This window comes from Hydra vulgaris, chromosome 04, assembly GCF_038396675.1.
Source record: "Hydra vulgaris chromosome 04, alternate assembly HydraT2T_AEP".
NCBI classification, from domain to species: domain Eukaryota; kingdom Metazoa; phylum Cnidaria; class Hydrozoa; order Anthoathecata; family Hydridae; genus Hydra; species Hydra vulgaris.
The window spans coordinates 15,432,501-15,459,282 of NC_088923.1; the positions used below are offsets into that span (position 1 = coordinate 15,432,501).

The 26,782-nt window shown below is 29.3% G+C and overlaps 2 protein-coding genes across 3 annotated transcripts in view; both read left to right on the top strand.

The window, feature by feature from the left end:
• LOC136079215 (uncharacterized) overlaps positions 1-310 on the top strand; it is a 486-nt gene extending 176 nt beyond the window's left edge. Inside the window, exon 1 of the mRNA XM_065794938.1 lies at positions 1-310. This exon is cut by the window's left edge and continues 176 nt beyond it. Within this exon, the coding sequence (XP_065651010.1) occupies positions 1-310 (310 nt within the window).
• A 3,395-nt stretch (positions 311-3,705) lies between these two features.
• Positions 3,706-26,782, top strand: part of LOC124818502 (uridine-cytidine kinase 2) — a 28,664-nt gene continuing 5,587 nt past the window's right edge. The window contains exon 1 of one of the 2 annotated variants that reach the window (XM_065795565.1): positions 3,706-3,877. The gene's annotated coding sequence lies outside the window, so the exon portion shown is untranslated. Of the gene's footprint in view, positions 3,878-4,146; positions 4,264-26,782 lie in introns of those variants that run through there. The other variant, XM_065795566.1, reaches the window with a different exon arrangement.

A 26,782-nucleotide genomic window follows, 5' to 3' on the forward strand; every position in this document is an offset into this window, starting at 1 on the left:
AGATAAACTTCAAACGTCAAACTCCTTACATTTTACTAACCTAACGCTTGAGGAATTTGATATAGCTTTTAGATCGTTAAAAAGAAATAAATCAGTAGAGCCTGACGGTATAAATGGAAATATTGTGATAGACTCTTATGACGTCATGAAAGATATATTTTACAAAATCTTTAAATCATCTATTAAACAAGGTTCTTTCCCAGACTCTCTGAAAATAGCAAAAGTAATTCCTATTTTTACGACAGGAGACCTGACCAATATAACAAATTACAGACCTATTTCTGTTTTTTCAGTTTTTTCAAAATATTAGAAAGAATAATGTATAAAAAAGTGTACACATACTTAATAACCAATAAACTCCTTCATGAAAATCAGTTCGGTTTAAAAAAAAATAACTCAACCGAACACGCTATTCTTTAATTGACACGTCGTATTAACGAATCTTTTAAAAATCAAAAACTTACACTTAGTGTTTTCATTGACTTGTCAAAAGCTTTTGACACGATCAATCATAATATTTTACTTAAAAAACTGGAATGCTATGGCATTGCAGGTAAAACTCTAAGTTGGTTCAAAAGTTTTCTCTCCAACCGATAGCAATTTGATTTTAACAAATATTCCCAATCTAAAACATTAATGAACATAACATATGGTATCCCACAAGGATCCATACTCGGACCACTTCTTTTCATTATATATATAAATGATCTTAACAAAGCATCCAATTTAAAGACTATAACTTTTGCCGAGGACACAAACTTGTTTCAGTCACATGAAAATTTAAACATACTTTTTAATAATATGAACAGAGAACTAAAAAAATTTCCTTTTGGTTCAAAAAAAAATAGGCTATCTTTAAATATTGAAAAAATGAAATGGATACTTTTCCATCCAAACTATAAAAAACAGATACTGCCTGTAAATATGCCTGATCTTTTTGTAGACAATGTCATCCTAAAAAGAGAAAAAGTGACAATTTTTTTAGGAATTTTTCTAGAAGAAAATCTATCTTAGAAATCACACATCAATAATATTTCTAATAAAGTTGCAAAAAAAATTGCAATTCTTTACAAATCTAGAGTTATTTTAAACAAAAAGCAATTAACACAATTATATTACTCCTTTATTCACTGTCATATCAACTATGCAAACATTATATGGGGAAGTACACATAAAACTAAACTTAAATCTTTTTATCGGCATCAGAAACACGCAGCTCGTATAATAAATTTTAAAAATCGTTTTTTGGACTCTGAACCGCTTTTTAAAGAAATGGACGCCTTATATGTTTATCAACTAAATGTATTTAATGTTTTGTGTTTTATATACAAATGTAAAGAACTTATGTCCCCCGATGTTTTTGTAAGCCTTTACAAAATTAAACACCAAAACAAATAAAACCTACGTAATAATAGCATTTTAGAAAAACCTTTTTGCAATAATAAACAAGTTCAATTTTGCATATCTTATCATGGACCTTTTCTCTGGAATGAAATAGTACGGCCGAACTTTGTTTTTTCATCTAAATTGATCTATTCCTTTTTCAAACAATCTATTAAAAAAATCATTTTTTCAACAAAAAATATTCTTGATTTTTTTGATTTTTTAAAAAATACTTTCAGTTACTGTATATATACTGCATACTGATTTGTTATGTTTTATTTTGAGTTTTACTTCAGAAGTATGTAGAGTATTAAATTTATGATATATTTAGTGATTATATATTCTCATTATATATTTATTTTTTATAGTATAGAGATGTTTTTATTGTAAGAAGAAAATAGAGTTTTGTTAAGGGCTTCGTGATAAGGTCATTACAATCTTCTTGAAGTACTGCCCGTATAATATTATAAATCTTAGTGTAAATAATATTAAAAGGCAAATAAAATTAAATATATATATATATATATATATATATATATATATATATATATATATATATATATATATATATATATATATATATACACACACACACTTATTTTGGTTTTTATTATTATTTTCATAATAGCTTTAAATATTTAAAAATTTTAATAGTTCTTATTTTAAAATCCATATCACTTTCAGTTAAAACAACTCTTCTTGTATGTCTAATAAACAGAGAGAAGTATTAATCAGCCGATGGGTTGGATTGTTTCAAAACCTGAAATTTCTAAAAACAACTTGAATTTTCTAAAAACAACTTGAAGTTTTTAAAACTCATCTGTCATCAATGTAAAAGATTCTTATGTTATAAGCGTGTTTAACACTGTAAAGAGGCAATTTTCTTTTAGTAAGTTTATCTTTTCTTAAAGTAAGAAGATTTTTATTTTTTTAATATTAATAAACTGTGTAAGGATTCTTATAAGCTCCGTGTCAAATAAAGTTTTATTATTGGAAGTTTACAATAAGATGTTAAGGTATCAACATTAGTTAACGTAATGGTTAAAATAATTATAATAAGTCAATTAACTTCTATCATTTACTAAAAAATATAAAAAATTATAGATTATATTAGGAATACGTTTATATACTTTAAGTGTGAAATACCTATAATGACAGACAGCTAGTCTTTACTAAACGGCAAAATATAACGTTCCAAAAAAAAAGAAGAAAAAAAAAATCGAAAAAATTAGATACTCTTCTGGTGGTAAGAAACAATATCTTGCATTCCCAGACTATCGCTTGATTGAAATGACGTTTTATATATAAAATATTGAAACGTTGCTAATTCAATCAATAATTGGTATAGAATCGAAAATCTGTCCCTTTTTACAGTAATAAATTTAGAAATGATAAAAAATTTTAAAATAGTTTTTATAAATTTTTTTTTATTCTTAAGCAAATATATTGGTACCTTTACAACTATCAAACCTGTCTGTCTCGGAACATGTTTCAAAATTTCCTCAACGAGTTATAAAACTGTATCATTGTCAGACGTTCTATTGATCAAGTAAGTTCTTATAGAGTCAACTATTCCTCCTTGCATAATTGTTCGCTTTTCCTTTGTAAGTGATTTATCTTGTGTTTAATTTCGGAGGCCAAATACTATCCTTAATTGCTCTCTCTCCGGTCAATACATATTTATCTCTTAATAGACTGTGCTTGAGTAATTTCTTGTACAAAATCTTATTATGCTCCTATGATTTTAATTGCTTTTTTTTTCGATAGTCAGTAAACACAGATTATATTATTTAAAAGTTTGGTTTAAATTGCTAAATATGGTCAGAAACCACAAAACTGCGTTTCCTAAATCGTTTCTTAAATAATCAAATTCTTCTTGTTGAGTGCTTCCGATAAGGTTAGAGTTTTCATCGCATTGGTTGGTCTTTAAAGTTTTGGGCCTTGCCAATTTATTATTTTTACTTTGGATTTAAAATGATTACTTCAAATTAAACTATTTGAATTATTTGACTTGTCAAGTTTGCCGGTTCTTTACAAGTCGCCTAATATTTCAAAATAGTTTACCTTCACAAATCGCTTAATCTTTCAAATTTTTTAATTTCAGAATTCGTTTAACATTTCAAATAATTTAATAAAACTAATTTTAATCTAAAGTGAAAATGATAAATTGGCAAGCTCCAAAACTATAAAGACAAACCAATGAAACGAAAAATCTAGACCTATAGGAAGCATTCGTAAAAAAATTTCATTCATTAAAACGATTTAGTTCACCGGCGATAATTTTAGATGATAATTATGCGAGAAACTACGCAGTTAGCTATTATTTACATTAGGAGTTCAGTGGGTCGATGTTATTCTCAGCGATGTTTTTTAAAACCATATTAAGTTTCTGTTCCGGTTGATTCAAAAGATTTAAAAAAAAAAGTGAATGACAACCGATCATTATCTTCAACAATTTTTGTTTTTAGTATCAGTCTTACTTTTTTGTAAATAGGTAAGAACTTACATGATTAAAAATAATCGCTTTATGATTATTCAACTGGCATCAACCTGAGTTTTATACATGCAATTAGGATGTTTATCAACTTATGTCAATATCAATTACTAAATTATAGTAACTATTTATTACTATATTATTACTATACTATGTATTACTATAGTATTGCTATAGTATATAATAGTTACTTAGTAGTACTTATTAGTTACTATTAGTAACTCATATCGGCATAAATGGTATGACACACAATAAGTGCCATTTATTGTACAGTCTATAGTGTAAATAAGATTATAATATAACACTGTTATATTATTGTATATATTAAGTGACCTCTGTTATTAACAGAGGTCACTTAAGGTGAGAAATCAATCAAAAAATACCAGGTGAAACTATAATAGCATAAGTTATGACTGCATTTAGTAAATGTAAAAGATTTACTTTTTAGTCATGACTAACAACCTAAACATAAAACCGTAGTAAGATCAGCAAAAATAGTATAATTATTTTTCTTTACAATTTTTACATTAAAAGTAACTATACAACTAAAAAAATTAAATAAAAATAACATCATTAAAAGACTGTAGTTAATGATTACAGCTGCTCAGAAAATACTATTAGGATAAAAATACTCTTGTTGTCACACAATAGAATAGCAGCAAACATTGAAAAAATAATAACTTAAACACTAAAGATATTAATATAGCAATTTACATTACTGATATTTGAAAAAATTATTAAAATAATAAAATTAAAATTTATGGTTCAAAATATTTATAATTATGTTAAAATTTATCAATAAATAATTAATAAGGGTAGTGTCACTCAAACAGAAATCTGGTTTAAACAATCAATGATTGAGTTAATGATAACATAATAAGTACAATAAAATGATTATTGTAGTTTTTATAAAATCATTAACTCTCGGTTTAATTAGAGCAAAGGCACTAAACTTTAGTAAATTTTTTATTACTTATTTTCAGAGTGATGGATTTACTTTCTAAAGTAAATCCATCTCTCTAAAAATAAGTAATAAAAAATTGCACTTAAAAATGTATAAAAGAAATACATTGTAGAGAGCATGTTTTTTTAAAAAACAAGGAAACAACAAATTAAAAGTTGCTTTAGTAAAAGCAAATCATAAACAACAAAGCGTAAATAGAAAAACAGAAAATATGACAAAACAGTAACAACAACAGGATATTTACTTTCCTTTATTCATTGTTACAATAGCTGATATAAATCAATCAATAATAATAGTTACAATAGTAGTACTAATAACCAAAAAAAAATTATAATTACTATTTTTATTATTATTATTATTATTAATATTATTGTTCATGCTAGTTATTTATTCAATGTAAAAGGAGGACAGTCATTGCAGTCACCTCTCAAATTTTCTTAAATTTTAACAAGTGGTATCCAGTGGTATCTATTAATGAACATTTAAAAATGTAAAATTTGAGCTTCTAAATCCAAATGGTATAAAAGTTATGACATTATGAAGGTCAGCTTAAAAATATTTTTTACAAAGTCTGCTATTATGGGTTTTGTAGTTATACTTTGTAATGGCTAATTCAGAAAAATTGGTTCCCAACTATTTTCGATGGTGCCGCATTCAATATATATAAATAATAAATAAAAGAAAATTTCATAATTTATTGTTTTTGATGGTTATGTTTCAATTTTAAAATGGCCAGTCAAATTTTCTGTTCTTTGCGCATTGCACTTTCACTTTGCCCAAGTCTCATGGTTTCAAATTTTTTTCAAATGAAATAAGAGATCTTGGGCTATCTTAATTAAAAATATGGTTTTGGTCTCTCAAAGCATAATAAAAATATTTCATTTTAAAATGCAAACAAAAAATTCTTTTTTTGGCTCACATTCTCCATTATGGATTTAGTATAAATACTTTGTTCGTGAATATTTTAAGTTCTAGTGTAGCAAAATGACTGAAAATACCTGACAATTTTTGTAGGAGCTGAATCTAGAGATTAAGAGAATATAACCCAATTCTAAATATTAGATAATAATTTTTTGACTTCAAAATATCGCCAGTAAATTTTTTGCTCATTACTATGGGGAACGTTTCTCTTGAAATGTAACCCATCTCTGACTCTCTTTGTGAAATAATAGGTTTAAGAAAAGTTTGGACCTCTGATAGAAATTAAATTGCGCAAATTAAGAAATAAAAAAATTTAGTATAAATGTACATTTATACTCAAATTTTTTAAAATTTTATATGGAAATATAATTTACATTACAATAGATTGAAAATATTATTTCTTTCTTTATCAAATATAGTTATTTAACCAACATTTCTAATAATCAAGTATTGTTTCAAAATAATATGCAAATTTTCAGTTACATTCTCAAATGATGTGTTATAAATGAAAAACTAAAATGCAGATTTTCTAGAAAAAAATAAAATATCTACTTTGTTGAAAGGAAGAAACTCAAAAAGTTAAATGAAAAGTAATTATTATTATTAAAAGCAAATATTACAAAAATTAAAGTTTATATCATATCAATTTAGTTTAAACAATGAAAGTGAAATATTGTTAAATATTCACTGACAAATTAAAAGTTGTTCATAGAGTTTCATCTTCTTTTGAGATGTGGTACTGATGTCCAAATGATTTTGACATTGATGCACTCAACATTTCTAAAGCATTCCATAAAGTTTAGCATGCTGTAGCATTAGGTAACATCTTTAAGACTATTAAATCATTCCTTAACAATCATAGTATAAAAGTTGTCCTCAATGGACAGCGCTTTTCTTCATTTCCTGTAATTTCAGTAGTGCCTCAAGGTTCTATTCTTGGCCCTATACTTTTTTAAATTTACATTAACTCTCCCAGAAATTCACGTCTTTTTTATTTTAATTCTCACATTTAAGGTGACATTGTTCGCTGATGATACTACAATTTATTCTAGTCTTGATAAAAAGCTAACACTCTCTGATTGCTTAGAGGGAGCATTTGAGCTTGAATAGGATCTCACTTCTGCTCAAGTATGGAGCTCTCAATGGCTCTCAGTGGCTAGTGAACTTTAACTCAGATAAAACTCAATTTGTTTCAGCTAATCATTACCACAACAATCTAGATCTTCTTATATTTATTAATGGTAATATACTCGATGAGTTATCTACCCTTTGTCTTCTAGGATTAATTCTTACTTTCGATCTTTCTTGGAAACCATATATCCAATCCATTGCAAAATTAACATCTAGCATTTGTTGCAAGGTTGCATCTCTCTATTGTACTTGCCACTTTCTTACTCCAGATTCTATTCTTTATCTCTATAAATCTCAAATCCATCCTTGTATGGAATACTATTGCCATATCTGGAGTGGATCTTCAAATGATGCCCTTTTCCAATATTGGTAAAAGTTAATTTGAAATGCAAATTAGACTCCACCCCAGGCGGCATAAGCCCTTGTTATGCCACTGATTTTTTTATAAACCTAAAATACAAATATTTGAATTTGTATTTGGAAAATGCCGATTACATATATTTGTATTTGGAAATCTAAAATTAATGTATTTTATTTGTATTTATGTTTAATCAAATGTATTTGGCCCCAACCCTGAGTCTTAGCAACAGTTGCTGTTAAAGGTAAGTTATTTAAGTAAGTTGCTATATCAGTAAGTTTGTTTCATACTAGCTTCATTTCTTTAGCAGCAGCGTACACAAGCATAACCCCATATAGAGTTGCAAAGGAACTGTTTAGTTTATTATTAGTTTTTATATGATTAATGGATTTATGCCTAACTTCATTGATAAATCCAATATTATGCTTCATGAAATCATGCAATAAGAGTTGCTTCCAATTTCACTTTCTTGTAATAGATGATAACTTTATGAAGAGAACACTCACTCTTGCTCTAATCGGTAACTGTATCTTTACTTGTTCTATTAAAGTGTAATTTTTTGCAAAATCTGTCTTAAAAATCACCTTATTTATTTCTTTGAGATGTCTTAGATGGATAGATTGCAATTTTACTATAAATAAATGGGAAATAATTTTATCAAGCTTTTCATACAGGAGCTTTTGTGTCAGGACAACTATTGTATTGGTGAATCATGCAAACTTTCGATTTTCTGCTCAATCAATCAAATCAATGATTTCATTAAGGATCTGCGAAACAAAAAGTCTTGTTATTCACTTTTTAGCAAGACAAGACGTGACAAAACAAGACTAATTTTCACAAGACTGAATTTGTCTTGTTTTGAAATGTCTTGAATCAATCAAGACCATTTTTATAGAGTTACAGCTAAAACAAGAAATATCAAGACTTTTCTTGTTATTTTTTTAACAATACTAGTATTGGAATTATTATTATTTTTTTCTAGTTTGTAGCTGTAGCTGGCAGAATCATATGTATGCTGTAGCTGGCAGAATCACCAGCAAGTGTGAATTGCACACTTTGACAGCCTTATCAAATATCAATAAAAGTTTTATAAATATGTGTAATTTGTCACTTATGTATTGCATCATAAATTTTTGTAAACTCCTTCAATGATTTTGCGTTGACAGCTCCAATGCATCTTGTAGAACAATAAGTATTGGTCCTGGTTTTAATGAATTATTTGACTTCAGTCTTTTAATAAAAACTGGCTTAACTGTAGAACCATTATCTTCTAAAATTTACTTTATCTTTGTCTTCTGAAGATTTTTCTTTTAAGTCTGATTTTGGAAACTCTGGCAATCCGAATAGAACAACATTTTAAAACCTCCTTTCCCTCTCTTTTTGTTCATTCATTTCAGCATTTATAACTATTAGTTGTTCTATTGGTTCTTTGTTTCTTGACACAACTGATGCCCAGTTATTTATTTCTGGAACACCCTTAGATATAGTTTGTTGATCTCCAGTTTTTAGTTTTAAATTATTCATTTCTAAATCTTGAATTTCAATTTTTTTTGTTGCGCTTCAATTAATTTTCTGAGATTTTCAATTTCTGCCAAAAGTTCTGCTTTAACCCCCTCTATCTGACCTTTTTGAATATTTTTCATTATTTAATTTATCCTTTAGGATTTAATGCGGTTTTGTCATGATATTGTTTGATACGGTTGAATACAGGTGTAAATTTGAATAACTTCAATTAAGAAAAAAAATACAAAAACTTCCAACAAGTATGTATAACATGAAACATCACTACACAAGTTAATGTATTCACTGCAATAAAAACAAAACACTGCAGAAACGGTATAAACTTTCTGAATTATCGGTATTAAAAATTTCATCAACTGTAAAATTGTAGTCTTACTTTGGACTCTTTTTAAATACAAAACTCATCTGGTTAAATAAACACTTCTCATATATGCAGAAGGGGAAGTCTTCTTTTTAACTCGTCTAAGAAAAATATTATGAATTTCATCAAATTTTCGGAAATACAATTGCAGTATGACTACAATTTCTAAGATTGCTTCAATAAGTTAACCTTACTAGAGTTTTTTCAGCTGATTGAGTCATTAATTTCTGGTCTACTAGCTACCTATGCAAGATACAAACATTGTTAATGTTTGTCTGAATTTAATGATTGAATAAAATTGATTGAATAGAATTATAAGTTGGTGATCATGACTCGTAACCGTAGAGTCTTGTGGGAGCACTTTGTACAAATTGAAGGATCTGATGGAGCTGCTGTTAGAAAGTGTAAAAAATGTTTCAAAACATTTTCCATCAAAAATTCGAATACGTCTGAAATGTTGAAGCATCTGAAGCTCACACACCCTCAAATTTTTGGAGAAGTGCAGGACTCAAAAGCTTTATTAAAGAGAAGTGCAGCTGAAGCCCTTGCAGGATCAGATATTGATGATGAAGACCAGCTTGGAAACTCTTCAGAAGTCCTTGGCATCTCAAAGAAAAAATCAAATCTGGCCATTTCAGATTCTTCATCCCAACTTAAAACTCAACAGAATATTTGGTAAATTAAATTGATCCTTGAGTTATTTTTGTGCCACGTAAAAATTTAATTTTTCCAATTAAATTTTTATGTGGCATTTAAAGCTCTTACAAATTTTGCTAATTAAGAACGTAAATGTTCTGAATTAGAAAAATTTGTAAGAGTTTTAAATGTAGTTTTAAATGCCAACAACAATTCAAAGGAAAAAAGAGGAAAAAATTAAGTAACTAATAGTCATCATGAATCTTTTCAGATAAAGATGAAAACTACTCCAAAATCACTACCCCAGTTGCCACTAGGTGGAACTCTGTGACCTTGATGATACAATGTGTCCTCAAGATGCGTAGAACACTTACCAATATCCGGGACAACACAAGGCATGATGATGGAAATCTGGCAGAGGTTGTTCTAATAGAAAAAGATTTTGAGCTCTTTAAAGAGTGTCTGGATGTTATGGCTGGTGTAGCAGAAATTTAGGAAAAAGAGCTGGCAGAATAAAAAATAGCTTATCTAACTTTATCTTGAAAGATTTCAAGATAATAAAATAATTTTATACCAATACCACGATTAAACCTACACGGTCTTAAAACATTTCAAAACCTATCAAGACTTTTCAAGATTGCAAATTTTGGTCTTGTATTATTATTCACTCTCTAAATAACAAGACTAAGTTTTTTATTTTATTTTACAAAAGATGAAATTATAACATTAATTCTTTTTTTTTTTGTTATTCACCTCCTCAAGGCCGAGAAGGCCACTACAGATGAGAAGGCTACTTAATAGTGGTTATAACCCTCTCTCAACTCTATAACTCCAAAACACGAATAATAAAATAATAAGATTGATTTAAACAAGTGTAAAAGCTAGAATATTTAGTAGATCATCTAATCAGAGTTTTTTTTAGCTCAAACCACTCCAACTAATCGTGAAGATGAGGAGGACCCCTTGATGGCATAAGCTCTGTCTCTTAGTGAAGCTCAGTCACAACCAGAACTGGCCAAATCTCTGATTGAAACTGAGTGGGATGAGTACAAATCCATGCCTAAGCTAACAAAAGATGATGGTCTAAGCAACATTTTAAACTGGTGGAAATCTAATGAGGTCAAGTATCCACTTCTGGCAGATGTTGCTTGTCATTGGTTGTGTATTCCAGCATCATCTGCTTCATCAGAACAAGCTTTTTCTTCATGTGGAAGCGTTGTGTCATACAAAAGAACAAAGCTTCAGCCTAAAAAAGTGGATAAGCTGCTTTATATCCAACAAAAATGTGACAGTGTGGAAATTTGTCTTTGGATGCTTGTCTCCAAAGAAAAGTCTGATGCAGCTCCAAAATTTGATGTGCTCAACTTGTTTCTCCACACAGCGGCCTTGTTCGTCAAGGTTCGTGTTTTGGAGTTATAGAGTTGAGAGAGGGTTATAACCACTATTAAGTAGCCTTCTCATCTGTAGTGGCCTTCTCGGCCTTGAGGAGGTGAATAACAAAAAAAAAAAAAAGAAAAAGAATTAATGTTATAATTTCATCTTTTGTAAAATAAAATAAAAAATTTAGTCTTGTTATTTAGAGAGTGAATAATAATACAAGACCAAAATTTGCAATCTTGAAAAGTCTTGATAGGTTTTGAAATGTTTTAAGACCGTGTAGGTTTAATCGTGGTTTTGGTATAAAATTATTTCAAGACGCAGACCCTTAGATTTCATCGTAAGACATTTCAAGGCTTACAACACTCAACATCAACTTAACATTTTTGTGTATTAAACATGCTGAAACAGAATATGTACCTTTTGGAATAGAACTATTTAGACTAAAGACTGCAAAATTTGGAGAATCCAATTTTATGATCTGGGTACTTCATCTTATATGCTCTTTTAAGTTACAGAAAAGTTTTTTTGACATGTGTTTTTTTTTTCCCCAATAGTTGCATAGTCTTTTTTAACTAGTATTTGCTTTAAATACTCATTATTGTAGTAAAAAAGCTTTAAAAGTTCTATAATATGCAAAGCTATTTTACTATTTAATTTTTGCTAATTTTATTTTAACCACTTGAAAATATGCTATGATGCTTTTTTGGTTGCGTAAAAACTTTAAATTTTAAATTTTGTATCCTCTCAAAAACTCCTTTGGTATTTTTCTGATAGAATATTATGTTTATTTTTGGTTCATTTATTTAGATACACCACCGTCCATAATTATTTGAATGGTTGTACTTTTCAATATATGATAAGTTTTACTATTGGATGAGAAACAGAAAACAAAGACTACCTGATTTATATGTTATTTTTGTATTTATTTGGTTTACACAAAATTTAATATGAAGTTCCATTAGATTAGTTTATAATTTACTTGCCTTTTAATTAACCTTAGCGGCAATAACTGCCATACATATTCTTGGCATTCTACTTAACAGCTTATCCAATTAGTCAAAGTCGATTTTATGTCACCAACTAATAAGTTCTTTCCACATCTTATTCATCATTAAGCATTAGTTTTTGACATTACTTATAATTCCTTCCATAAAAATCTGATAGGAGTGAGATCTTGTGATTAGGGTGCCTAAATCATTCTATTCAATATTTGATCGTTCTCAAACTCACTCAAATAACTTAAAATACAATTTTTGATAAACAAGTTTTGGATTTAAGCTTAAAGTCTTTTTCTTACAAAGAAATAAATGGCTTCCGATTAACCTGTCTTTTTGAAGGTGTAGTATGATTTTTAAATTTGTAAAAGTGAACTACTTGTACATTACTCCCTCTATTTTTACAAAGTCACCTGTGACATTCCAACCAAAACAGCCCCACACCTTAACACTACATCCACCATGTTTTACAGATGATAATACGTACTATTTTATTATACATTCAACAATTTTTTTTTCCAGACAAACAATCTTATCTTAAAACCAAAGATTTGAAACTTCGACACGTTGATCCACGTTTACAGTCATTGATGGTCCATATTTTATGTAGTTGCCTTCTTTAGCATTTTTATTATTCTTATGAATTTTATCAAAGCATTTTAATCAAAACACTTTTAAATTATCTAATAGTGCAAAAATAAACATGAAAAATAATTAAATAAAAAAGAGCAATTTTAAGAAAAGTTAATGTCATTTGAATAATTATGAATGGTAGTGTAAGTCTAATAAAGATTTGGGTTTAATGTCAAAATTTAAAGTTGCTGCCTTCTTCTAGAAACTTGAAGTTTAATTTCCACCCATTCAAGAAGAAAGTTTATATCACCAGCTTTGGTTTGAATCTCCTTTAGAACTTCAATGTTGTTTCATGCAGCAAGATCAGATTCAGTGACATCCAGAGCAGTTGCGAGTTTCATAACAACTGCTTCGTTAACTTCCTTTATCTTTCTTTTTCCTGAGTCATACCTCAGCTCATTTTCTTTTGATTTTCTACTTGGTGCTAGTTTATGTCTACAATGTGGCAAAGCTTTTTACCTGGTACAACAAATTTGCCTTAACTGTATAGGTTACTGTATCCATACATTTTTGGGTAACTGTAGAGTTACCCAAAAATGTATGGATGCATACTCATCTAACCTAAATGTTTTTTCCTAAATTCTGATTTTGAAATTTCTGAAAATAATAAAAATATCTTAAAATTAATAAAAACATTTTATAGTAAAAACTAATTATGAATCTTATTTTAAAATAAATTGTTAAAATCTGCAAAATTTTGAATTTAAAAAGTCTCTGTTTTTGGTTTAAAATGAACAAACTATTTTTCACACTAAATGCATTACCTTTTTTTAACAATTACTTAACAAATGCTCTTTTTAAACAATTAGTTATCTGACATCTATAACTGAATCTAATTTTAACTTTCTAGAATAATATTTTTTAACATACTGAGATTTCAATCTGAATTTTTAACCTACTTTTTGATCAACTTAGAAACTACATCTGACTCTACCTGACGAAATCACAAATGCTCAGTTGATGTTCACTGCACCTATACCTAGACATATCAGTTTATGTATGTAGACACTTATGGCTATACCAGTTGATGCAGATATATTCCGCTGCATGGAAGTATCTGCATCAACTGGTCCAGTTGATGCAGATACTTCCACGCAGCGTCCATTCTCAGTGAAAAAAAAATGCTTGTCCCACATATGTTCTTAAGTGGGATTCATGGGAACCCACATTAAATCCATGCAGTACAAGTTTTTTTTTATACTGGAATGCACAGTGATTTAGAAACACTTGAAATTTGGCTAAAATACAATTTTTTGAGTAGCGCATTTTAAATAATCTTATTAGCTATTTTCTACAGTTTCTTATGATTCTAATGGTATAAAAAAATTTGCACTACAATAATAGATTTAAACGTTAATTTATGCTTGAAAGTAACCGAAAACAGCTTTTTTTGTCATTTGAAATATGTATTTACACATCTTGTAAGAAATGCATTTAAAAAATGCAATTCTAACAAGTTTAAATGGTAAAAGATTAGTACATCTACCCAACAACATCTGTGGAGTAGTCCAAGATCATCTGTACACATTTTGTCCATGATCATTTGTATTTTTTTTCACTCTAATAACATCTGTCCAATATCATCTGAAAATTCAAGGACCCCTAACAACATCTTTAAAAAGATGTAACTACATCTGGTAATTTTACTCTAAGTCCAATAACATCTGGAAGAATTTTCTCCAGATGTAGTTAGATCTGGAAAAATTTCTATTTGTAACTACATCTGGTTAAAATAATGCATTTTTAGTTAATATTTATATCCAGATGTAATTACATCTGAAAAAAATCCTATATGTAACTACATCTGGTTAAATTAATGCATAATTAGTTAATTTTTTTCCAGATGTAGTTACATCTGAAAAAATTTCTATATGTAATAACATCTGGTAAAAATAATGCATTATTAGTTAGTTCATCTTAAAAATATCTTTATTTTAAAATCTACAGATGTAATTGCATAGATTTTATTACACTTTGATAATTTAAAAGATGTAACTACATCTGTAAAATCCAAAGGTGTAGTTGTGCTAATGTTATTACACTTTGATAATTTAAAAGATGCAACTTCATCTGTAGTATTCATTTAACTTTTGCACAGATGTTATTAGACACCAATCAAATTTCAGATGTTGTTGGACAGATGTTATAAGACACTAATGAAATTTCAGATGTTGTTGAACAGATGTTATTGTACCTCATATTTACAGATATTGATGGACAGATGTTATTAGACATAACAAAAATGTTTTTGATGTTGTTACCCTGACCCAGTTTAAAATGATTTTTATAGAGCTAGGACTTTTTACCTTAGACTTTATGAAGCTAATTCTTTTTTAAAAAATTTTTTTTGCATCATTCTGAAAACTAAAAAATAATTTTAAAAAGAGTTTGTATCATTCTAATAACTAAAAAAGTTAGCTGCCCCCAACTTGCTCCATTTTGAAATAATTTGATTTTAAAAAGATCATTTTATAAAAAAAATAGTGATGTAAAAGCTCATATGATGTAATTTTTATTTTTGAGAGTTTTTCCTGAACAAAACTTTTTAATGTGTGTGTGTGTGTGTATATATATATATATATATATATATATATATATATATATATATATATATATATATATATATATATATATATATATATATATATATATATATATATATATATATATATATATATATATATATATATATATATATATATAACAATATATTTTGAATAGAAATTAATATGGCAACCACTAGATCTTCTGCTGTGGTGTGGCTTGTTGGTAAACCTACACAAACTCTGTCAACTGCCAGACTTCCTTCAAGAGGGGATGTTCTTCGGAGGTTGCTCTTCCATCATATAGAAGAGAAACAAGAAGTGAAAAAAAGTATTCGGGCAACAATTGAAACAATTCTTATTATATGGGAGAGAGGAAGAATTCCAACTCAAAGAATTGACAATGCAGAAAGAAAGTTAAAAAAACTTTATGACGAATATCTGTTGCTGAAAAAACACAGACGATCAAAATTGGACAGCTGTCAAATGAAAGAAGGACTTTTTCGTGCTGACCTTGAAGAACTTTTTGATATATCAGCCAAAAATGCATCAGAAGTTATGGAAAACGATGAAGATAAAGCATTTTTACATCAGCAGCAAGATGATCCATTAAGTTGTAGCATGGCAGGAATTGATTGGAATTTAACAGCTAGGGAGGCACGGAAACGAGTCCGAGAAACTAAAATGGAATCGAGGCGTCAAAGCAGTAAAGTGGAACTGATGGAAAAAACAGAACTTATTTCTTCTTCATCAGCAGTTGACATTGTGAGTGAAAGTAGCTCAAGTTCCTCGAATGATGATGAATATCAGACTCCTTCCGCTCCCAGCACTCTGAGCACAAGTGGTTCAACGAAAAAGAAGATGAAAGTTCTAACAAATAATGTTGTATCGTCTCTTGATCGTGTTAATATTTCTGATCGCTGTGCACTCTTCGTGGTTGGAATAGTTTCTCAGGCTCTCTTGGTCACTCTCTAAAAGATTTATTATTGTCGTACAGCACAATCTGCAGAGAAAGGCGATCTGTTTGTGAAGCGCTGACTACAGCTGACAAGGTTGATTTCTCTCCTGATGATCCACTTCTTCTGCATTGGGATTGAAAGCTCTTAACTGATATCACTGGTGGTCAAAAAAAGTGAATAGAATTGCCATCCTTGTGACTGGTGGTGGGGTGGAAAAATTGCTGGGCGTTCCAAAGATTGATTGAGGTACAAGTGAGCAACGGGCTGATGCTTGCATGAAGGCTCTTAAAGATTGGAAATTGGAAGAACTTGTTCAGGGACTGGTTTTTGACACTACTTCATCCAACACTGGGTTTATCATTGGTGCCTGCACAATAATAGAACAGAATCTTGACCGTAATCTTATATGGATAGCATGCAGACAACATGTCTTTGAAGTCATGCTTTACACCATTTTCATGACTGCATTTGGAAGCAGTGGAGGACCTGAAGTTGGAATTTTTAACCGTTTCCAGAAGCAATGGCCAGCAATCAACAAGGAGGTGTTCACTATAGGGAATGAAGAATTGTTTAACTATGATTTTTTTCTCAAACTCCGTGAAGAAATGGTAGTGTATTATGGTGAAGCAATTAAAGGTCAACAACCCAGGGATGATTACTAAGAACTTTTGAATTTGTGCCTTATTTTTCTTGGAGGATCGACTGCAACATCGGAGTTGAATGTAAAGTTTCGGGCACCAGGTGCAACACACAATGCACGTTGGATGGCAAAAGCTATATATTGTATGAAGATATATTTGTTTCAGGATCAATTTGTTATTACTACAAAGTATAAGAAAGGAATAACAGACATAAGTCTTTTTGTGGCATTTATATACGGACAGTTTTGGAATGTAGCTTCATTAGCTGAACGAGCACCATTCAATGATGTCAAACTACTTCAACGAATTCAAGAATATCCAAATCGTACAATTGCAATTAATGCTGCAAAAGCTTTTCATCGCCATCTGTGGGTTTTTTCTGAACATCTAATAGGATTGGCTTTCTTTGATTCCCGTGTCGACAACAACACCAAGAGAGACATGGCAAACAACCTGAAACAACAGCCAACACAGAAATCTCTCAAAAAACTTGATGCTGCCACATTCAATTGTCACAGTAAATTGTCTTCCTTCGTTACACAACGCACCACAGAACTTTTCGATCTAATTTTAAAGAATGGCAAAGAAAAAGCTGAATCAATTTTAATGAAAGATCTTCAGAGTGGGAAATGGATTCAACATATCTTGAAATGAAGCGCAAGGTTCGTCAAATGAAGGTCGTCAATGATTGCGCGGAATGAGGCATAGCACTTAGAACATCCTTCAACAAAAGCGTTACGAAAGATGAAAACCAAAAGCAATTTCTTCTTCGATTGGTTGATCTTCACCGGAAGGAATTTCCAGTTGCATCAAAGTCTACCTGATGAAGATGACTGTTGAATGATGAAAATGATTGATCTATTATTGCCTAGTGTAATTACATAGTAGTAAAGTACTATATTATTGTTTGTTTAACATTAAACATTCACAATCCACTACTATAAGTAATAAAAATTACATTAAAATAACTTTTTTTAAATATGTCTGCTCTCACCCTCTAAATGTGTTAAATGAGCTACTCTTAAAAATATTTTTAGGAGTAGCTCAAGACCCTTAAACATCAGACAGGTTCCTATAATTATCAAAAAAATTGTTCTTCAAAAGTATATCATGTTGGGTCTCAAAAGAAGCGAAATTATATAAAAATTTTTAAAATGGTCATCATTTTATATAAAACATAGAGAAAGAAAAATTATAATAAAATTTTTTTGTAAAAATGCATATATTTATTTTTTAGTTTAAAAATGTCATTTTCTTAGCAGTGAAATCTAAAACAATAATTTTTTTATAAAATTTTTGATAAATTTGATTGTTAAAATCTTATTATTCACATCAGAAACGTATCGCATCAATATTTTTTCAAAAAGAACTCATACTACATGTTTTTAATTGTTTTGCTCTAAAATAATTAGATTAAAACTAGGTAGTTTAAGGATTTTCAAAAACAGCAAGTAAACATCTAGTTTATTTCAACATACACCAAATTTCCAAATAAGGCTTAATGATATTTAATTTAATGTTAAAACAATTTTTATGTTTTATGTATAACAGCTTATTTTGCAAAACTATATTTAGACTGCTGAGCAACATTTAAATAAAAATGAAATCTATTTTTTAAACTTTCTACTTTCTATAACATTCGTTGGCAAAACTAAATTTAGAAAAATTGCATATTTTTATAACTAACAAAAAAGACTATAAAAATTATTTTTTTTCGAGAAATAGTAGACGAATGGATTTATTTTGGAATAATTTTGGGATAATTAGAATATTCCAATTATCCTAAATTGCATCCTTATAGCTCAAGCTATTGCCATGGGTCCAAAATGTTACAGTGTGCAAGAAAAAAAGATTCTTGCAAAAACAGAGGAAAAGAAGTACCCAATTATTAACTTTTGTTTTCAAATTATGTCAATGTCTTTAATACTTATAAAGCCCAAAAATTTATTTAGACATTTATTGAATCAACTGGAAAATAAAATATGACCCATTATTCAAAACAGAATGAATTTAAATTTTAAACTCATTTCGATCAACGAGTATATGCATTTTTATTTTAAACAGTATAAAATTCAAACAATATCTATACTTTTATCATATAAAGCTTAAAAATGGTTGTTGTTTGAAAAAAAAACATTCGTGTTTGAAAACTATACTTATGCTGTATAACTAATGTTACAAAACTATAATTATATATCACAGGTTATGTCACTAAAATTATATTTTTTCCTTCACAGTTAACCTCACAAAATTATATTTATACATCACAACCACTACTATTTTTATACATCAAAACTGAACCCATGTGAGTCAGGCAACTCCAGGAATTAGTGAAAGCGTTACCCCATTTTAAGATAACAAAACAAAATACTTGACTTAGTAGTTTGTTTTATTTTTTACCAATTTTCAATCAGTTTTTTGCACTGGAAAAAATTATTCACACAATAAGTTTTGCTAAAAAATTTATAGTTGAGAAAAAAACATCTTTTTATTAAGATCTTTTTTTCCATTTGAAAAAAAATTCGAAATCCATTAGACTTGGGCAAATTGGGGAGTTAGTGAAAGTGCAATCCACAGTGATGAAACAAAAAAATTGACTGACCATTTTAAAATCAAATAATTACAATCAAAAAGTTTAAATTAGGTTGCTTTCTCTACATTTTTAAATTCAGCACCCTTAAAAATGGTCAGGTACCAATTTTTAGCCCAATTCTTCCACTTAAACTTAAATTATTCATTAAAAAATGCCACTACAAAATCCATAATGGGCATAATTTAGGCTGATTTTCAAAACACCGTAAACTTTTGAACCGTTTAGATTTAGAGATTCAATCTTACTCTTTTTTTTATGTTTTATTAATGAAACTAGTTGAAATTTGAAAGATATTTAAAGTTGAAATTTGAAAGATATTTAAAGGGGTGACTGGAAAATTTAATATTTTGTCCCACTTTCACGTGGAATTACCGTAGTGTTAAAAGAAGTAATAAAACAACACTAATAATAGTAACAACAATAATTGAAGTAATAAAGTGTACAAATAAAAAAAATAAAAATAAAAAACAGTTGTAATAACAACAACAATTATATTTAAGCATAATTTATGCAACATATCTAATTATGAAAGAAATAATAATTCGAAAAAATTAAAATCTGATTTTTTTTTATGTTTGATTTTGTTTTAAATGAAGAAAAAAAAGGAAAAAGGTTTGATTTGATGGTTTTAGAACTCATTCACTGATATACTGATGGACAATAGAATATTTACCATGTTTCTGAGTTTTACGAGTTTGCTAAATTTTCTATGGTTTACATTATTGGTTTCGTATATAAGTTGACTTTTTGTGAAAAAGATTGTTATAGAAGAAAGTAAACTTTTATTTAGAGTCAAAAACAAAAAAAATTTAGCTTGTGTTGAAATGGAAAAGTTGAAATTTTAAAATATTTGAAATGTTAAGATGTGTCTGAATTAAAATGTTGAATGTTTATTATTATTATTATTATTATTGTTATTATATATAAATGCATATATATATATATATATATATATATATATATATATATATATATATTTAAATGTATATATATATATATACATATATATACATATATATACATATATATATATATATATATATATATATATATATATATATATATATATATATATATATATATATATATATATGTATATATATGTATATATATGTATATATATATATATGTATATATATATGTATATATATATGTATATATGTATATATATATGTATATATGTATATATATATATATATACATATATATATATATATATATATATATATATATATATATATATATATATATATATATATATATATATATATATATATAAATATATTGTATTGCATGGTAGTTAAAAAGTCTCTTCCATAAACTGTAGTTTTAAAGAGAACGCTAATGAACCAGACCAGAAAAAGTTTTAATGCTTTTTTTTTTAGAAATGATAGATTGCTTGCCCAAACCAAACCCTCAGTCATTGCAGTAACACTCCCTTTACCAGCAGGCTATAAAATAGTCTATGTAGCAGCACCCCGCGCATGTTTTAAAAAAACATTCCAGTCATTAATATGGCGGTTTTTTAAAAAACGATAAAACTTATTGTACTTCCGCATTATTTAAATTGTTTTAACTTTTGGATGACATTAAAATGTAGCTTAATTGATGAAGTCACTTAAATGTTGTTAAAAGAGACTTTTTTTACCATAAAGTCTCTTTCGACTATGATATAAGGATATACATTTATATATTTATATATTTTTTAAACATCTTTGCTTCCAACAAGGCTGCAAGCAACCACTAATTAGAGTTGGAAGTTACTGGAAGAGAAAAGATAAAGATTATAGAGCAAGATAATGATTGACAGACAACTTAAAGGATTGCAAATTATATGAATCAGGAAAGCAAGATGAAGGAAGCAAATTCCAAAGAACTGATGTTCGAGGAAAAAAACTAGAAAAATAAGAGTTTTTGAAGCACTTAAGAACAGTCAAAGAAAAAGGATGAGACTTAATTGAATGATGAGTAACACTAGAATGAATTTTAGTAGATGGCACAAGAGGCGCTAGCTCTTTAGATCAGTGCCCATTATAGTATCTGTAGAAAAGAGAGTGCCTTTTATAGTGTCCATTATAGCATCTGTAGAAAAGTGTCCATTATAGTATCTGTAGAAAAGAGAAAGAGAAGCAACATTACGACAATATGATAATGGTTGGAGGTTGGCTGCTAGAGCAGGTCCAAGTATGTTTTCAATGCGTTTTTGCACCTTGTTCAAAAGAGAAAGGGCATCATTAGTAGATCTGCCCCAGATATGGCAACAATATTCCATACAAGGCCGGATTTGAGATTTATAGAGATAGAGAATAAAATCCTGAGTAAGAAAGTGTCGAGCTCAATAAAGAGATGCAACCTTAGCAGATGCTAATTTTGCAACAGATTTGATATATTACCAAGAAAGATTAGAAGTAAGAGTTAATCCTAGAAAATGAAGGGTAGATGACTCATCGAGTACATTATCGTTCATAAATATAGGAAGATCTAAATTATTGCAATAACAATTTGCTAAAAAAATCGAGTTTTATCTGAGTTAAAGTTCACTAGCCACTGTGAGCCCCATGCTGTAGCAGAAGTGAGATCCTTTTCAGGCTCAAATGCCCCCTCCAAGCAATCAGAAAGTGTTGGCTGCTTATCATGACAAGAACAAATGGTAGTATCATCAGCAAACAATGCCACCTTAGATGTGAGAATATCTGCAAGATCGTTAATGTAAATTAAAAAGAGTATAGGGCCAAGGATTGAACCTTGAGGAACCCCTGAAGTTACGGAATAAGAAGAAGAGTGCTCTACTATTGGAAAGGAAGGATTCAATAATCTTAAAGATGTTACCAGATACACCGTAACAAGAAAGCTTATAGAGAAGTCCAGCATGCCAAACCTTATCAAAAGCTTTAGAAATGTCAAGAGTGATGACCTTAACCTCTCCACCTTTATCTAATGCATGATAAAACCTATCATTTATTACTGTTAGCAAATCAGCTGTAGAACGAGAAGATCAAAATCCATATTGATGATTAGAAAGTAAGTTTTTAGATTCAAGATGTGAGATTAAGTGTTTGTTAATTAAAGATTCAAAAGCTTGCTTATGATAGGAAGAAGACTAATGGGACGGTAGTTAGATGAATCAGATCGATCTCCAGATTTTTTGAAAATAGGGATAACAGATGCTGCTTTCCAGTAGGCTGGAAAATAAGACTGATAAACGCTTGTTGAATAGTTTTGAAAGTATAGACGACAGCTCCAGAGAACACTTCTGCAAGACAATAACAGGTATGTTGTCCTGGCCACAAGCTGTAGAAGAGTCTAAGCAGGAAATCATTTTAGATACAGAAGTTGGAGTGATACGAATGTCAAGCAATAGATCAACCTGTTTGACGGCTATATCAGGTAAAACGCAACTAGTGGAAACAAGAGATGATATTGATGAAAAGTTCTTAGCAAACAGTTTAGCTTTGTCTTTAGATGAGGTGACAAAGTCTGAACCATACAAGAGAGGTGGAATTATAGATTTGCCCTTATTATTGATATTATTAAAGATTCTCCAGAAGTCACGAGAGCCTAATTTTTGAGATGAGATACGAGATTTCATGACCTGAGAATAGCGGGTTTTGGTGTAAGACAAAACCTTTTTACAGTTGTTTCTAGCAGTAATAAACAGATGTCTGTTTTCTGGAGAATTGTTTTGCTGATAGATATGGAAGTAACGGTTTTGATTAGCAATTGCAGCAGCATAATGTGAGGAAAACCATGGAGAAGAGAGAGGCTTGACCTGGAATTGTCGAGAGGGAATAAAAGGTTCCATGCTTGCCTGAATCCACGAAGTCATGTAAGAAGCACATTTGTCAATAGGAAGACTAAAGATCTCTACCCAAGGGCCATCATAAAGAAAATCACGGAAAGAGTTCCAGTCAGCTTTAAGGTAGTTGTAGGAGGTACGATGATAGGGGGATTCAGATGATGAAGAAGAATGAGATAATAGTTTTAAAGAGATTAAACTGTGATCAGAAGCACCTAAGGGTAAATGTGGAGAAACTGAGCACCGACTAGGATCAGAAACAAGACATAAGTCGAGTAGAGAAGGTAAATGATCCAGGTTGTCTGGAAAGCGAGTTAGAAAGTTGACTATTTGAGTTAGAGTTTGAGGAAGGCAAAAGTTGTGGGTTTTAATGCCTGCAGAGTCACTGACACTTGACCCAAGCCATTCAGTGTGATGAGCATTAAATTGACCAACAACAACAATATTGGCTGATGGATAAAGAGAGAGGGCTTGGTCAATATGATCAGAAATAACATCAAAGAATGCAGTCTTGAGATGAAGAAGAGCGATATAGAACAAAGAGAAAGGCGATAGAGTGAAGTGGTGCTAAACAAAAGCACATAAAAGAATAGTCTGTAAATTCAAACCTAGTTTCACGACAAATAGGTAAATTCTTACAGATGTAAATGCCCAGGCCAAGCATGTGACTGTTGGAGTCTTAATGAATTAAAGGAAGATAACCATCATTACCTGAACTCAAATTAGTCTCACTAAGTGCAATTAGGTCTGGCGAACTTTGCAAGAGAAAAGACTCAACAGAAGAAAAGTTACTTTGAAGACCATGAATATCAGTGAATGATAGGTTTAGAGAACTTGGTGATGATGATGGTTTTTTGTGTTTTATAGTTTTTGGTACTTAATTCATTTTTTAAATTTGTTAATGAACTTGACTCAAAGCATAGATAGCACTCAGTACACTGTTTAATAACCCTAAGCTGTAACAAAGGGCTCCAAATGTGGTTTTGGCTATGCACAACAAAAATGCAAACAGGGACACCATCCATGCGCAACATGGCGCTGTTAATACTTTGATATTTTTCAGCTGTTGATGGAATCAGCCTCTCTGAGAGCTATCTCAGAGTTCGGGAAACCTAACTACCAGCTGGCCTCAGAACCATTAAACTGAGTTTCAGAGCTGTACCCTCATTAGGAGATAATAGAATGAGTTGCCTAGTCATAAAATACATCTGCGCCAGCCTAATAGATAAAAAAGGGGTGCAAGGCTTGTCAATAGATAAAATCTGTTTACCCCTTAAGATATATGTATATATATATATATATATATATATATATATATATATATATATATATATATATATATATATATATATATATATATATATATATATATATATATTTATTTATATATATATGTATGTATGTATGTATGTATGTATGTATAAATATAAATAAATATATATAAAAATATATATTTATATATATATATATATATATATATATATTTATATATTTATATATAACAGATATATATAAATTTAACAGATATGTATATATATTTATATATATAACAGATATATATAAATTTAAGATATATACATATATATATATATATTTATATACATTTATATACAATATTATACAATATATATTTTCTATTAGTTAATTATTTCACGAAGAGTGTCTGTTAAAATATCATCTTCGCTATCAATATCACTATCTGTGTCATCAGTATCGCTTGTTTTAATTATTTGATCAAAGTCTACTAAACTTTTCTGAACTTCTTGATTAGATGTAGTAGTTAGACAATTTCTACGCTTTTGCATATATTTTGCGAGAGAACTCTTAATAATTTTGTTATAATCTTCAACCGACCAGAGACTATGGTTTCCAAGAATTACAACACAATCAGCAAGTGCTTCGTGACTCAAAGAGAGTCTTTTATCTGATAAAATATTTGTGACAGTGCTAAATGTTCTTTCAACTTGTGAATTCGATCCAGATATTCTCATAAATTATGAAACAAGGCAACATACATTTTTAAATTGAATATAATATTTTTGAAAAATAATTTTCCACAAACTGTGCACCGGGTGACAGTCAAATTCAGTTTTAACTAGCCACTTTACTCTTTTCCATTCTCTTAATGCGTCGTCTCCTTGAAAATCAACGCTTTTTAATGGCGTTTTAAAATAATTGCTAAGAAGGTTGATTTCCGGCACTTCCGATTCTGGGTCTTCATATATCCAGTGTATTGGATTAATAAATTTCATACTTCTAAAAAGTATAAACTCTTTTGAGTAGTCTTGAAATCTACTTGACAATAACAAAGACAGTTTTGAAAAAATCGTTTTTTTAATTTGACGAACTTCCATAATTGATTCATCAAAAACAAAACTATTCATTTCTAATACTATGTTGACATACGTACGATTTATAATGTGCCTTCATTTATTGCCAGCCTTAGTAAATGAACCTTCTACATCATTTTTATCAGTGACCATGCAACGGTTTATAAAACTCGCAATAAATTCATCATCTTTTCCTATCGCTTGAATTTTATCTTCTATCTCCAATAGAGTTCGATTTATAACTGTTGGAATTTCATAAGCCAATAACTCATAATTTCAAATATTTTTGCGACTGTAACTATAACATCTAAGCTGTCTAGGTACAAACCAACTTTGCAAAGGAAAGAATGGCAATGATTTTAATAACCCCTTTACTTTCGCAATAGTTTGAATATTTGTCTGCTCGCTTGCATAATTTTGGTAAGCCATAATAAAAGCTGGCCATGTTTCTAACATGTGACTACAAACTCCTTTCCTCCTATGTTCAAAAAACCTTGTTCCTGTAATTTTTGCTAAATTGTAGTGTGTTATACCAAGGCATTTTGAGGCTACTTCAACTTCCACTTTTAATTTACCAGAGTTCCTTAATAGATAGTAGTTAGCGATATAAAATTCGTCAATTTTTGTAAAATCAGGGATTTCTTTAAATGCTTCTTTTACTGCCAATTCAACCCTATGACTAATGTAATGGATTTTTATCAACCATGGGTGACTCGGCTGCAATTGTGTCAGTACACTGTTATGTACACCAAAATTTACACTTGCACCATCTGCAGTTGCACATATCACTTTGATAGTATAATGTTCAGATCTTATTTTAAATGATGATGCATCTGATTCAAATATGCTATTTATACCATTAGTTACTGAGTTTGAGTCACTGCCACCAAAGAGTGACATGTCCAGCAACTCTGTGACCATGTAGATCGGTATACTATTTCTTTCTGTTCGAACTAAGATCAGTTCTTTTTCTTTGCCCGTTTTTCTTGCTTGACTACCGTCACTAAGAATAGAAAAAATGTTGCACCGTTTAAGGTTTTCAACACATTTTTCATGTAGGGAGTCAGCACATCATTTAATCATTTCTCTTCTAGTATGAATATTCTTATTTCGTTTAATTAAGCTTGCGCTAGTTAATTTTGC